The 15,885-nt window shown below is 43.0% G+C and overlaps 1 protein-coding gene across 1 annotated transcript; it reads right to left on the reverse strand.

The window, feature by feature from the left end:
- Positions 1-5,767: 5,767 nt before the first annotated feature.
- Positions 5,768-15,256, reverse strand: LOC111226503 (androgen receptor-like). Its single transcript, XM_022751689.1, has 9 exons — positions 14,191-15,256; positions 12,731-12,867; positions 12,379-12,495; positions 11,819-11,962; positions 11,506-11,715; positions 10,883-11,027; positions 9,672-9,802; positions 9,364-9,515; positions 5,768-7,037 (listed from the first exon to the last, which is right to left on the reverse strand). Exons 1-9 carry the CDS (start codon positions 15,012-15,014, stop codon positions 6,873-6,875), a joined length of 2,025 nt encoding a protein of 674 aa, XP_022607410.1. The 5' UTR covers positions 15,015-15,256; the 3' UTR covers positions 5,768-6,872.
- Positions 15,257-15,885: the final 629 nt, after the last annotated feature.

Here is a 15,885-nt window from a genome sequence, read left to right on the forward strand (position 1 = left end):
CCCCCCCCCCCAAAAAAAAGAACCTATTATAACTTTTTTTTTCTTTTCTTGTTTTATTCTCTATGATATCCATCTCGAGCTGTAAGTGGAAGAGAAATGTCTTCATTAAATCTTTAAGGGAACATGTTTCATTTCTTTTTCATTTTTCATATCTTTATTTTTTTTTTTTTACAGCCATGCCCAATAGGGAGAGTCGATGAAAAGGCAAGTACAAATGATAAAAAAACAAAGAATAGGAGTGGCTGCTCCTAATGGGCCTGTTTTCAGCAGCTGCATTAACAAGCCTGTTTGATTTCCTTCTCCTAAGTGAAGTTGTCAGCCCATGTGTCCAGTGTGCTATGTTTAGGGTGTCTAAAAGAGTTGTGTTTTCTGGCACCGACTGATAATAAATGCTAAAGAGGTGACCTTACGTCTCTTTCCCCCCGCGTTGCTCTACGGTCATTCTGAAAACAAACCGAGAAATCCTCCTGAGCCGAGGGTCAAGAATCCATCACCAGGGTTTTTTTTTTTTTTTTTTTTCTTTTTTTTTTTTTTTTACAATAACACACATTTCCATACCAGCACTGTGAGAACCAGGCCTGGGGGAATCAAAGAGAACTGCCTCTGGTTGGTGGTGAACTTCTCTCAAAACATCATAGTGCAACATATTACTTTCAATTGGATCGCTCCTGTGTTAAATAAGGTTAAAATACTTGTACCTCTGCGACTGGTTCTTTACATATGCAAATGTGAGAATACTGATTTGTCTGCTTTCATTTCCATAATGTGAGTCATGAATGTGCCTTAGATCTGCTTGGTTGATTTGCAGCTATGCTCAGAAAAAAAAATCCATATTTTGCACTGTAAAAAGGAACAAAGATTCGAGTTCTGCAAGGAATGCCAGATAACACACACACACACACACACACACATATGCCATAGTAGTTACACATATATGCACAAAAACACACACACTTTTCATAGACCAGTGTATTGTGAAAGAGTCCTATCATCGTGAATTACTTTCCCATGACTGTTATGATGAAAATGTATTGCCTTGTCCTTGGAAATGTGGCACAGCAGTCGATATGGTTCTACAGACTCGGTAATACTCTCCACTGTGAAGGCAACAGACTAAAGACGCTCTTCGACTGATGAAACAATAGAGGAGGGGGGGGGGGACATTCTTTTGCAGAGTCTGCATTATTGGATTTGGATTGTAACATGGTAGTATCAAGTTAGGCTGAGAGGGGTCTGTGAATATCACGTTGGAATCACAATAGACAAGGGCCGATTGTTATTGCACCGCACTTCCATTAATAATTCAATCATTTGACCCGTGACATGATTTCCCGTAAAACAATCTGATCCTCGGAGGGCTGATAGAGATATTTGAAATCTATGAGTGTGTGTGTGTGTGTGTGTGTGTGTGTGTGTGTGTGTGTGTGTGTGTGTGTGTGTGTGCGTGTGTGTGTCTGTCTTGACCTTCCCCAGTATGACACAGAACCGGTGCCTGAGGGTAGAAGTACAATATTTAGAGGGGAGGAGAGGAAAAAGAAAGAGAGGAGCGAGAGAGAGACAAGATATCAAAAAGTGTGAATACCGCAGCCGAACTGTGCTGCAGCGATTCCCGAACCAAAGATGTGCCTGCCCCAAGGGTGCTCCAATAAGCACGCCATAGATATGGAAGGCCTTACACAAAACTATGCACTTAAAACTGAGCAGCACTCTGAGAGCACAAGCAGAAAATCAGAGCAATGTATGCAGAGTGCATTAAATATAAAAACATAGTGTGTGAGTGAGTGGAAACAAAGGCCAGTAATATTATAATACATAGTTTTAGGGATCACTACTGACAGGAAACATTGCTGTTTCAGCTTCGGCCTGCTCTAACGCAAAGACTCGCACACGTGTAGGGACATAGACAAATGGAGGGCGACAGAAATGCGCACGCGCACACACTAAATAACTCCACACTGACGTGCACGCAGGCGGAAAAAAAAGCAGGGGTGCCATCTATCAGGCTGCAGACTGGAGCCTTGGAAGAGGAAATCTGTCCTGTGATGGCTGTAAATGAGGGTTGTGGCGGCGCTGTCACATTGTGTTTGGCTGGGACACAGGAGCAATGAGGGGCTTTCGAGTGGCGGAGGGCATGGACACTGTGTACAGATATAATGAACTTGGGAGATAGCTGGGGCATGGGCAGACACACTGTGATTCTGTCACAGCTAGTGGTGCACCTACTGCTGCTGCTGCTGCTGCTGCAAGAAAGGAAAGGAAGGAGGGAGAGAGGTGGGGAGAGGAGAGGAAGTAAATTGAGTGCAGAGAAGAAAAGAGTGAGGAAGAGGCAAAGGCAATGATCAAGACAGAAAAAACATAAGGAGAATGAGAGACAGAGAGGCAGTGGGAATGCAAAAGCAGCCCTGCAGAAAAACAGCAAGCTAATCGCTGTTGGATTGGTGAGGCAATACTGGTGTTATACCAGAAGAATATTTACTCTAATTAGAGCCAGCTAATGTGTCTCCAGGTATAAAGGCTGTCGGCACTTTCCTGAGAATAATTAGAAGCACAGAGCATGCATTGTCCAGGAGAGCAGTGCAGCGCTCCCTTTGTACACCATTAACAGTTCACTGACAACAAAAGCGGAGTTAATAGAATGTAATGTGGTCTCCTCACCCATCCGTTTGTTGAAATGGTCATTAGGGTAATGCAGAATAATTCCTTCCTTCTGTGCTTCAACCCAAAAAACTCAATGACTCCTCCCATCTCCCAAGTGCCCCTCTGCAATCTTTTTCTGAAGTCCTGCCTTTATTTTCCTCTCATTCCCCCTGACAGAGAATTTTCTCCAGTCTCTGTCCTCCACGTCAAGATGATAAACATGATTTCATGGTGCGTTACAAACACCAGTCTTCGTAAAACACACGAAATCCTCTATAAAAGAATTAATTCTGCTTCGGAGAGACAGAGCCAAATGTATAGATTTACAATTCCACACTCGAGTTCCCCACCATGTTTTAATGCATCATAAACACTTGGTGTTTTTTGGTCTCTGTTCCAATAAAAACAGAGCGCGGGGGTGTAATATCTGGAGCTGGGGGAAATTAAAGCTGAAGTTCCTCTCCTCCTCAGTGCACTCCCAGCACACACACACACTTAGACATACAGATACACACACATGGTTAATCAGCAGCCCAGAGAGAAATCTAAGACCACATCTACACCCAGTGGACGGAACCTGATACAACTACATCTTAACCCCCCACCCCCCCACCCTCCCCCCCCTTCCCACATTCCCCTCTTTCTCTTAATCATCAACAAACACACACACACACACACACACACACACACACACACAGAGTTCCTGTTGATAAATTAGACGCAAGGTTCAGTATGGTTAACTAAAGTTAATGAAGACTGAAACAAGGTAACCATAGAGGGGAAGTCTTTGAGAAAACATGAAGACTGCAATAGAAAACCAGTGACCATTCTTTTTTTTTTCCATTTCTGCTTCTGCTGCTATTTCCAAAAGTCCTTTCAGTGTGCGGTGACAAACATAACCCGTCTGACTGGTGGAAAAATAAATCATACTTTCAAGTGAAGACAAATGCCTTATCCGTTGGGAGTAGCCGCAGGCTATAGTCATAATGGCCCCCCCCCCCTTCTCTCTTCCTCTTGCCTCTCTTTCTCTTTCTCTCCAGGCAGGGAGTTTCCCTGAACTAGCTTTTAAATGTCCAACCCAAACCAGCCTTAGACAGCACAAAGTACAGCTTGTGAGCAAAGTGGATATTCCTGTTTTAGGGGTTTATTTTATGATAAACTCACTGATGGTGAGAAGCACTTTAAACCCTGGAGGCAAAACTGCTGTTCGGCTGCAATTTTGAGCGAACAAGACAAAACGAATTCGTCACATCTTTGACTGTCAAAACACAGTTACGATCAACACATGGCACAAGATCACGGTTCATGTCTGATCTCGCGTCAGGGCCATAAAATCACGGATTTCCTCACGCTGCAATCCCTGTGTTGTGTGCTGTGCCCGGCTCAGGGCCTTGGCTCGGAGCGGGCCAGGCCAGCTGCAGAAGTCTGTCTCCTCTCTCCTCTCTCCCCTCCTCTGCTCTCAGTGCTATCAGGTTGCCACTCCTCCTCCTCCAGCCCATTACACAGGCCTCTTTATGCTGCGCTAAAAGCTGCTCATGTTCAAACACTCCTGGGAAAAGCTCCTTAAAACACGTCAGGATGAGAGGCCCTGTCTGGTAAAATATTAATAGGAAGTTAATTGGTTGTTAATGGACTGGTGCTTGAGTAGGAATCGCCCTCCATTAGATAGGCCACCGAAACAACCCATTCACAGGTGTCATCTTACCACCTCCACAATCTAATTGTTTTCCGGTCACTGTAGCCGTGAGTTGTGGTAACCTGGTGTTAAAGACATTATTGCTCGAGTTTTATGTAAGGTCCTGCAAGAAGAACCGTACCCTGTGCCAACCACATTTCCTCATGAGCCTGGTATCGTGGGTGTTCGGTTACTTTAGTGTCAAGTTTGAAGTATCTCCACTTCTCTTTTTACTTGTGCGTTGTTTTCCTTTGTGTCACATTTAAAGTGAACTGTCAAGCTGAAACTCTTTCCTCCTGTTAATCTTTCCTTCATTTACACATAAGGAAATAGTTTTTACTTTTGTTGTTCGAGGCCAGTGTGTTTGTGCTTTCTGCGGTTGCCATTACCCAATAGGAAAAATCCCTCTTCTGCTAGAGTAGGCATGTAATATTGATGCAGAGCAGACTCGGAGAAACACAGAAATCAAATGGAATCTAAACTAAGTTCAAATGTCGACATCAACACATACATTTTTGATCATTGCAAACCTACAAGACGCCATTCCTTTTAAGGAAAGCCACAGGGGCATGTGTAGCAGGAAATATATTTAGAAATAAGTGATATTTCAGCGTGTCTTTCAATCCCAACTTCGTTCAGCTCCAATTCATTTATGAGAGGGACAAATACTTGTTGAAAGAGGTTTGTTCAGGAAATGGGACTTAAAACAGCGGTGGAGGTTCCCGAGACTGACTGCTTTTTACAGTTTGGCTCTTTAAATGCACCATGTAACTAAAATACACCAGCTCTTAAAGATATGTCATTTTCTCTCCAGGTCTACAGACAATTGTAAGTATTGTAAGACCCTTTTTTTTTAAATTAAAAAAGATTAAAAAAAACAAAAAAAACAATTCATTTTCTAATAGGATGAAGCTTTTCCTTCCTACTTTTTTCCACAATTTATTCCTAAACTGTGCTTTTTATTCAAATGCATTCTTATCTTCCGTTACCCTTTAATGCTATGAGCTCCCCTCTCGTGACTCTGACTATTTAACGGTAACCTCGCTCAAACACTGAGTGAGTCCGTGTCCAATTACATTACGAAGCAAATGTCAATGGATCCAACAGATGTACTGCTGCTGAGCTTCATTTAAAAGTCGCCACTAGATGGCACTAAAACACCAGGCAGCGCTTTCAGATCAGCAGGCATTTGCTGTTTCTTACATGATAAAAACATGAAATAAATCAGGCCAGGCCTCCTCATTTGACTCAGTGATATGTTCTGACTTCCTGCTGGGATCTATTACCTGGCTGGGTGGAGACTGAGATAATGCAGCGGTAGGAAAAGGCTTGTGATGTTTTCTAAAGCTTGTCTGTCCACATGGCTGCATGGCAGACTGAAATGAATCCATCAGACAGAGAAAAACAGGAAGATTACTGTATTACCATCGGCATGCACTCAACCAGATTTGTGCTTCTAATGCCGCCAGCGGCTCATTATCAACCCACAGATACACACTCATGCTTCAGTTTTATTACATGTTAAGCTGTAAATGTTGCAACAAATGAGCAAATTCTTGGCTGGACGTTTAACGCTTTGCAAAACTGTCAAAAAGCTACAATGAATACATGATGATACACGACAGAGCATCTGCTTTACACAAGAACACTTTAAGAAACTGTAGAAAAGTTACAACAGTATGAAATGCTCACTCTGGAAAAGCGAACTTAAAAAAACAACTCACCCATAGTGTTATTAGTCAACTTATTTTATGTGTTTTGTCTAATTACTTTCTTCATTGTCTTTGGTGTGACATTTTGACATTAAAATATTCATAAATATACATTTGAAATTTGCATTGACACATCTTAAAAGTGTACTTATTTCGTTGACACCTAAAACTATTAGAAGACTATTATTTCTATAGATGAGAACAGCTTTCAGAAATGTTTCTATCTGCCTTCAGGCGAGACAGCTTTGCTTCTTAGCATGCATGCCACAACCACTTATTAACTGTCAATCAAGGACTTTGTTCATCCCAGGTGCACACAACAACATTCATTGTGGGAGAAAAAAAAAAAATCTAGTCCAAATGTCAAGCGACTGCGCACACAGACAAGCTACGGTGATGTGAACTCTGCAAAAATGTTTTTCTCGCTACTGTCGTACCTCTCAAAATGAAATATTACCTGTTGTCACAATCTGAATGACGGGTTGAGGAAGTCTGCATGCTGGGCTTGTTGGCAACTCATGGGCTTGTGTGGAGGAATGCATGCTAAAAAAGTGTTTTAATCGGCTCCAGAAACATTTGGTGTGCGTGATACAGCAAACAGGCAGTAGGAAGAACAGAGTAGATGTAAGTAGATTACATTAGGCTGGAAGAATGTGCTGTATTCCCTTCTGTTAATATCCACTCACTGTGCTCCACTCTCACCCTGCAGGTAAAAAGGGGCTTACACATCTTTCACCTCATAAAATCATAAACCCTCTCCGGCCACTTCAGCTTTACCAGAAAATGGATGAAGGACCGAGTGCCAGAGCTCAAGTGACCAATAGGACGATCACAAGAGACTCCTCTCTCTAGGCCGTATTGTGGAAAAGGATGGGCTTGACCATGCCGGAGAGGATCTTGGGCACGTGAACGCTCACTATCTCTGAGATCATCTCTGGGAAGTTGACACGTGTCTGCAGGGACTGAGCTTGGATGAACAGATCATAGGTGAACTGGTGTAACTTCCTCACAACCTGAGATGAAGAAATACAGAGGGGTAGAGAGAGAGAGAAAAAAAATATGATACGCCGAGGTTATTAGTAACAAAGGCGATGCACTTAAACGTGTACAAAGAACAAAGCCTGCAGGAAATAACAAATGACATTCAAGCCTGTCTTTTGACACCGCCGTTAAGAAGTGGTTTAAAAAGATGACACTCATTGTGACGCCCTAAGCTCCGCAGGCAGTGTCTGAACTGCAAAGTCTTGATCAACTCTGGTCCTCTGCCTAAACGGCCCTGCCAGACAATCCCTGGCTGCCCTCCAGCTCATAAGGCATTAGAAGATCTGAGATGTGAGTGGGATAGATACAAAGCTGAGCCTTTAAGAGTAAATCCACAGTGAAAGACATGAGTCTGAAACTGCAGCAGTTCAGCTCTCTGTGGCCCCAACCAGTGATGTCAGGAGTTTTTCCTCTCACAACTACATGTTCTCAACAATTAGTATTAAAAGTTCTGAAGGTAATAAGGAAGAGAACAACTATGCCCTCTAGTGGTAGCACATTTATCATCTTTACATCTTCACACCCCGATTAACCAAACAAAAAGAATAGACTTTAAATCCATATAGTGTCGTTTTCACAAAGTCGCACATGTTTAGATGTTTATAATAAGCTTCCGCAGCCTTTGAAACCCACCATAGATATCAAAAACCTCTAAGACAGTCAGACATTTTATATGTTGTTTCAATAAAAAAAAGTCTCAAAGCATGCTTTATTGCAGATTTTACTGACTTAACTGATTTTATTTCTTTGTATTCTTTAATTTTATCTATTTATTACATTATGTGGCTGAAGCAGGAGTTTGAGCAAAATGAGTAGATGAATTGATGCATTGTAAGCCTTTCATTTGGAAACTCCTATGAAGCCATACTTGACACTACTGAGTATAAGCACTTTACTTATATTGTGAGCTTCTAGTTATTGAAAATCCAGGTTGTTTTATTACAGTCTCTGAAGGTTTTTATTTATTGATTTATTTTATACCTAGAGTTTATTCTAGAGATTTTGAAATGTTATATTTACAACTCCTACAACGTCTACTTCCAAATGAAACATTTTCATAAAGAATGGAAAATCACTGTGCCAGCCTATCCTCCAGTGGATATTAAACATACAGAAGGGCAGTTCACCCTGTGGCTATAAAACAGCAAATGTTAGGTGCTGTGACTCAGGCTTCTTATTAAGCTTTTGCAGGGACTTGACGATCAGACAGGTGAGCCTGTTAAGGGTTAAGTGTTTTTTAGGAAGTAGTAAACTATCCAGAGCTGAAACTGTCTGTAATGTGTAAATTATTTCAGCGACACACAATTTTATAGTTCAAATATTAAATGACAGAGCATAATTATAGTTTTGTATTGCTTCAATTTAAAATCTGGTCAGGACTCCATCCTCCACTCTTCAAAGAAACTAAGAAGACAGCTGGGGAGGGCAGAGATCACATGATGACTCTGAGCAGTTTGAGTATGGTTCGCAAAAGTCATAGATTTTCTGGGTTTGAATGTTAAATATAAAACCTAAAACACAGACATACACACAAACAGTAGCTACGAGCAGTTAAACTGTAGCAGGTGTAACACTCATCGCCTGCAGCTGGAACAAGTACCAAAACTGCAGAAGCTATTATTTTCTTTGTCTGTAGGTGTTTACATCTGTAGATCTGAACTACTGCTTCTCTTATTTATTAATTAATTAATTAATTAATTTATTATTTTTTGCAGATACTGTCACTGGCACAGGTTAGACTGTAGGCGCAGTCTGCAGCTACTGGATGATATCAGCTACAGCTGGTTTTCTGCTGCTTTGCACATGTGCGCAATGTGTCTTTTTTATTACAATCCCTTATGGAGTATTCCAGTTATTTTTTGATGTAGCAATACTACCACTAGGGGGTGACTCTTGTCATGTTCCCTCCCAATAAGCAGCCAGGCACAGACAAGTTAAAACAGGAGTCATATGACCCTTTGGTATGCGTTTAACATTAGCCGATGGCTGGAGATTTATGCACAAACTGCGTGTGAAAGAATGAGAAGGAATTTCTTTTGTCTGAATGATGTTACAGTTTGTATACAAGTGTATACAAATAGACTGTTACTTAAATTTGAAATATAATAACTGGTAGTCTCAGCTGAAGTGATCCTGTACTGTAGCCCTGCCTAATAAGTTAATAATAAGTCAACACTGTACTGTTGTAAGCCAAATACAGTGTTTGTGTACTCTGATCTACTGCTCAAGTGGTTCTAACTAAAATGGCATTTTTAGCCCAGTTCAGAGTTAGATGTGAAATGGAGTTGAGTGTATTACCGACTGGAGGTAGTCCAGCAGCTGTGTGAGCTGAAACAGTCTCTGTGTACGGGTGGTCTCTCCGCTGTGGCTGGCCAAACGGTCCAGCTCCTTGATGTAGGAGGTCCGCAGTTCATCAAAAGAACGTTGGCTCTTGAGGCCCTCCACTGGCACTGTGACCACAAAGTCAGAACACAACAATAATTTTCACAGACGTTATCCATCCCATCAGTTCGCTGAAGTATGGCTGCACTCTATTACAGTCATATTTCACTCGCTGGGTTCGACATTTGAGCTACTATTCGAGACATGGTTTTAAGCTGACTCACTGATGCTGAAGAGTACCAGGGCTTTCATGCAGAGGAACTCTTCTTGGGTGACCTTCAGCATGTAGAACCTTTGGGAGAGCAGCTTCATCCTCACACAGTGTTCATACATACTGGACACTTGCATCCGCTGGCTGTGAGGAATGGATGGAGAGAAAAAAAAGAAGAAGAAAAAAACAGCATGAGAGGAGAAGAAGGAGCACAGGGTGTGACAAAAGGTGAGGTGAGAAGCCAAGAGAGGGTCAGACAACGAGAAATATCGAAAGGAGAAAAAGACAATTAATGGTGGAAGAAACAAGAGTGGATGAAAGAGGAAAAAGCAGCAGAGGTGAGAAAAAATGAGTGAGATGGATAATGGAAAAAGAGAACGACAGGGAGGCAGAGAAAAATGAGGGTCAGCTACAAGGGCAGGCGTATCCATTACCATGCAGGTCAGAAGTGGCACAATAGAGTGACAGAGGGCTAATGCAGACAGAATGGGTGTTTTGCTAATGTTGCACAAAATATGAGCCAAGTGAAAGCTGCGACGAGGGCCTGAGGCTGGCGTTAGCATTCTGAGCAACGCCCTCCCTCAACACCCGAGGACAATTTACTGATAAGAGGCTGCGGGACTGCTACTTACACATACGCTATGATGCACAGCGATTTTGTTTTTGTGAACTTTGTGTTAACTTATTAAAAGTACAAAGAAAAGACAAAAGACAAGAGCTGAAATGTCTGAAACATTAGAGGCTGGAGGAAAGTTGCAGCACAAATTCAAACTTGTCAAAGTTAAAAAAAAAAAAGAAACAACTCAATGCTGTAGCGGGACTGATGACTGGTTAGGAGAAGATGAAACGGAATAAATCATCTGAGGTGATCCCTCTGCGGCCACATGCATCAGATAGAAAGGAAATGTAAGAACAGAACAGACTTGTTTACTGTCTCGCCTTAAAAAAAGCGACATTCATTGTGTGATTTTTCAGTCTTCCTTTCTCTGAAGCTCGTATCCCACTGTGCCTGTCTTTCCAATCGAGATGACAGGTGAAATCTCATGATATTCCAACAAACCCAATGTCACAATGATTATTACAGCTGTTTAGGTCCAAACAAACTTTCTTTGTTTGATAAAGAAACCTTGGCAGGTCTGACAAAACTTTTATTAACTTTGTTTAATTGAGAGTTAGATTTTTACAGAAGTGTACTGGGTGAAACGAATGTTTCGCACGACTTACTCGTTGAAGACGAGGTCTGGAGCAAAGTAGAGCATGGAGCTGTTAGTGAGTGTGTAGGACCTCCAGCCCAAGGCGAACACCATCACCCCCATCCATGACAACTGAATCACTGACATCTGATCATCCACATGCAGGTCACGGAAACCTGTTGACAGCACTCATTTTAATCAAACGCCTGCTCACATTAAAGTGATAAAACATGATTGAATGATGCCGCACAGTTCAATTAAATACATAAGAAGACTTCACACCGTTAACTACAGAGATTACACAGTGTGGATACATTGCTGGCCGTTTCCAGCCTGCAACTCCTGGCTTGAATATGAACATAGCCCCCTCTAGTGGTTAACATTTGAACAGGCTGCTTTGCTTTTACATAGGCTTGGCTGCTTCAACGTAGCAGTTGTATTTGCACAAAATTCTGGCAAGGCCTCTTACCTGGTGGACAAGATCTTGATGATATTAGATACTTTTTCTGATAGCTTTATAGCTTGTCTGAATGACATATACTGAACCCGAAACAACTGTGACAGCACTTCAATGCTCACATCCTTGGCAGAAACAGCCACACGTAGCATGGACTAGTTTCGTAGTACGTTACCTTGGCCCCCAAACTGCTTTACCTGGTATTGCCTTGGCCCAATGCACCACGGTTACCAGCTGTCTTTCCCCGAGCTCATTGAGACTGGTGAGCAAGGACGCAGGGCTGTCTGGCTGGGCGGGGTCATGTCCGGCATTGACCACGGCTGGCTCGATGGCCTGCAAGACGCTGAGGAGGGATAGGCAGGAGCGCAGGGTCGGGGGTATTCCTGGAGCCAGGGCCTGGGACGTGGCTAAAGATAAGACAGACACAAACCAGAAGAGTAACGCAAGAAGAAAATAACAATTGCAAATCTTTCATGACACTTGAGCTCGAGTAACGCTAATCCTCACTACCTTGAGCCCTGGCAGCTGCACTTCTGGGGTCCAACATTACGTCCTTCTTTCCCGCCCTCTCTCCTCTTTCTCCAGGCCCCCAGGAAGCCGGAGGTTGCTCCTCCTCTCCGTTTCTCGTCTGTCCGGCTCCCTTCAGCCTGCGACCTAGAATCCGCCACAGACAATACAGACAAGTAGAAGACAAAAAGGGCAAAAAGGGAGATAAGAAGCTTCAGTTTCATGTTGTCTAGTCTGATTATTACACAACAGATAGCTGGTGGAAAAGTCAAGTACATGCTGTATTTACTACATGGGTATAATTGTTGGCCCATGGGGCTGTTACTTATTGTAACCATGTGGAAATGTTTTTGATGACTGGCTGCTTAGCAAAAAAGAAAAAGCTCTTTTGGCCTTTGCTGAAATTCATTTGTTACACTGTATTTAAGATAGAACATCTGATTAGTGCGTTCTGATCCAGTTCATGTAAGATATCTGACTATCCTGACCCCTCTTTCCAAGAACACCCCACTCATACTTTCCTTTCTCTGCCTCTCATTCTGTTCTCACCTTTAATTCCTCACCTTTAAGGCTCATTCCGGACATGAAGCACCTCTTTAAACGACATGAGGCACAGTTTTTCCGCCTCAGTTTGTCGATGGTGCAGTCGTTCCGGCTGGCACACAGGTGGTTCTGCTTACCTGGAGGCACACAAAAGTCCTGGGGGATGAGGAGAGTGGATTCAACAATGCCTAGGCTTCCACTCATAGCAACGATATGTGGGTGTTTACTGGTAACAAATAACTCGCCCTCATAATGTCAGGTCACTGTGCCCTGCTTGCAAGAGCAGAGCGAGTGGGTGTAAGAAATTAAATCAACGGTCGCATAATTGTGAATGTGCACTCGTGTGTGTGTTTGTGTGTGTGTCACACCCACCGGCAGCAGCCCTCTTGAAGAATACTTTGCAGCTGCCACAGGTGACTGCTCCATAGTGACAACCTGAGGCGTCGTCGCCGCACACCTGACACACTCTCCTTTCTGAGAGGTACACACCTGGAAATAAACCCTCATGCCTGGGCGCACACGCACACACACGCGCGCGCGCACACACACACACACACACACACAAACACGAGACACACACAGGCAGAAACACATTAGAACAAAAAAAAAAGATTTGTTTTTAAAGGATTCAAAAGTGGGCACGCCGCCAGTGAAGCATTTTAAAAACAGTTTTATCCCTTGCAGCTACAATATACCAATAAAAATTAGGACATAGAGCCAAACAAACGTATTAACACCAGATTTAGGTCACTAGGTCTGTCCTCAGAGAGCGTAAGGCTGCCCGGCCGTTATAACAGGGCAGTAATTCCCCAAATCCAATTACACCAGGAGATTTCTCTGTCTCATGAATGCGTACATGACAAATGAAGTCAGTTTAAATACAAGTAAACCTATGATTAAAGAATTCCAGCATTAGTCTTTTATTAGGAACCGATATGTGGAAGTAGAACACTTTCTTCCGCTCCAAGTACAGTATCAGCAACAGGTGCTGTATCTCTTGTTTATAGGGACACTGATATATTAACTGGTGTTTTGCGTAGGTAGTCACAGCACAAATAAGGACAGTTCTGGAAAGTTAGGGGTAGTATGACCTTTGATTCAGTCTCGCATGCTGAAACACTTGGCCAAGGCCAAGAAGAGCACATGGGGCTGTTAGAACACAAATGATTTATGTTGATACATGGCTGCATCTGCGTCTGCCCAGAGCATGACTCCAAAATGTGTCTACACAAGCCATGGCAAATAACAATACATGGCTTTTGTGACATAATAATCACATTTCCTGCTGTGGTGATGCTCTGCATTTAGAGAAATATCAAGTGAAATCCAGTAAGTAACAGTTACAAATAATATAAATTAATTTATTAAACATAAATAAAGTTCATAAATTGGGTTTTTAAAAAAAAAAAAAAAAAAAAAAGGCAAACCAACAATGTAACACTCACTGAAACTAACTTTAAATCATTTATTATTAAATCGTGGTCAGGCATGCTGTTCACGCTTCTTTTGTCCTTTTGTTTCTGATTGAAGGAAGATGAGACTGAACGGGTCTGTGAGCACAGTCAGAACACGCACGCGACACGCTCTCAAACAGAGAGGGCCTTAAAGGTTAGGGTTAGGGTTAAAAGGGAACGGGGTGTTTTATTTTTTACGGCACAACACCGGTGAATAGACAGACAGGACGGGGAAAAAACTTCATGGATTTTTTTTTTTTTTTGACGGTGCACCGTCCAACAGATCCGGCGACCCACCGGGATTTGTACACCAGTACACCGTCACCTGGTGCCAATGAAAAACAGAACAAATCATTGTTTAAAAAATCTGTTATTTACCTGAAACTGCGATCTGCGCAATCCACCCAAACTGAAGGTTCGGTCTTGATAGTGGAAAAAGTGGCCTGTCCTTGAGCAACTGCATTTTGGTATCTTTCCACTTGGCCATACTCTTGTGCCATCGCTGCTCGTATGCCACCTTTACCACCCTGCTCACCCTTGCTGTACCAGACACAGTGGCATTCGTGCCTGGATGCCAGATGGGTTTGCCCACAATTACAATATTTACACAACAAATTATGCCCTCCGGATCCGCATCTATCTGGCTCGGATCGACCGCTGTATGCGCGCTCATTTGCGCACCACACACCCTGGGTATCTCTGTATAGGTTTGGATTGGCAGAGTAAGCAGAGTATTGTTTCAAAGGTGAGAGCTCATCCACCTGAGAGGGCGCGGGCAGCTCTACCAACGGGTTGATAAACAAGTTTGATTCCTTGCAGACATATCTGGATATCACCGGGCCACGCGTCATGGTTTGCGCGCTGTCCATTTCGCTCGATCTGAGCAGATCCATGCAGCTCACCTGCTGTATGCCATGGCACACTTCTCCAAAGTCGGCCTCTCTTAGACTACTGTCATTCAGTAGAAACCTGCTGCCCTCTGAGTTCATATTTCCGGCCGCTCCTAACGTCGACACTCCTCGGGAACTGTTCCCTCTGGTGGGGTCGCAGTCTGGAAAGGCGCCGCTGAAGCAAGGGTTCGTGTTGTTGAGCGGAGAAGACACCGAATCCAAACCCAAGGACACTGACACTGCCTTACTGAGCTCGGCAGTAGTGGGGCAGGCATGGGTGTCCGCGGTATCCAAACAATCCCGCTCATTCATTATTAAAGAGTTTCTCCAGTATATCGGACAAGCCCGAGTGAAATGTTGCCTTCAGCTCGCGTCGCGAGAGTTACAGCGGTGAGCTGGTTGCACGGGAAACAAATAAAACAACACTTTCCAGGGTGAGAAAACGCCTACCCAATGAGACTCCGGTCATATGTCTAAGCGGGGAGGAAATTCAGATCAGTCAGCGACGCAGTACTGCTGCTGCTCCTGCTGGGTAGGGGCGTCCCGTCGATCTGTTCTGCGAGTGAGGGACTGGCGAACTTTTCCACTTACAGTCTTTACGTGCGACTAAAACTCGCTCCGTGAGCAACGATTTGAATCAGCGTAAGGAGACTTTGTACTCTGGCAGGAAGAGCGGTTCACATACTCAACAGCAACTCTAAATGTAACTTATTATATCAATAGGAATTTCAGCACCGCGCCAACGGTTGTTTGAATGCAAAAAAAGTAATCCCAGGTCTCGCGAGAAGGGGCTTGTCGGATTAAACTGTACATCCACAATATATCACTGTAAAACTGTGACAGGCAGCTGCCATGCTCCCCAGTCCCTCAATGACAACTGCCATGTCTGTTCGCCATATAGCCTACTCATTTTTTATGAGTATATATATTATATATTTTTATGTTTATATTATTTTTATATTATTTATTTTTATGTTTATATATATAAGCAAATATCATATATCTATTACAAGGATGGTTAATGGAGCGTCTGGTAGTCACTGCAATTTCACGTGTTTATTTTGATTTGGTGGATGAGCAGTCAGCAACACGAGGAGGATGTAGAGAAGTCTACAGAGTACAAATGCTGTATACAACTGGAGTGACAAAATCAAATCGAGATCAATCAAAAACCTTTTAACTT

This window comes from Seriola dumerili, unplaced genomic scaffold (assembly GCF_002260705.1).
Source record: "Seriola dumerili isolate Sdu_G_001 unplaced genomic scaffold, Sdu_1.0 BDQW01000161.1, whole genome shotgun sequence".
NCBI lineage: Eukaryota > Metazoa > Chordata > Actinopteri > Carangiformes > Carangidae > Seriola > Seriola dumerili.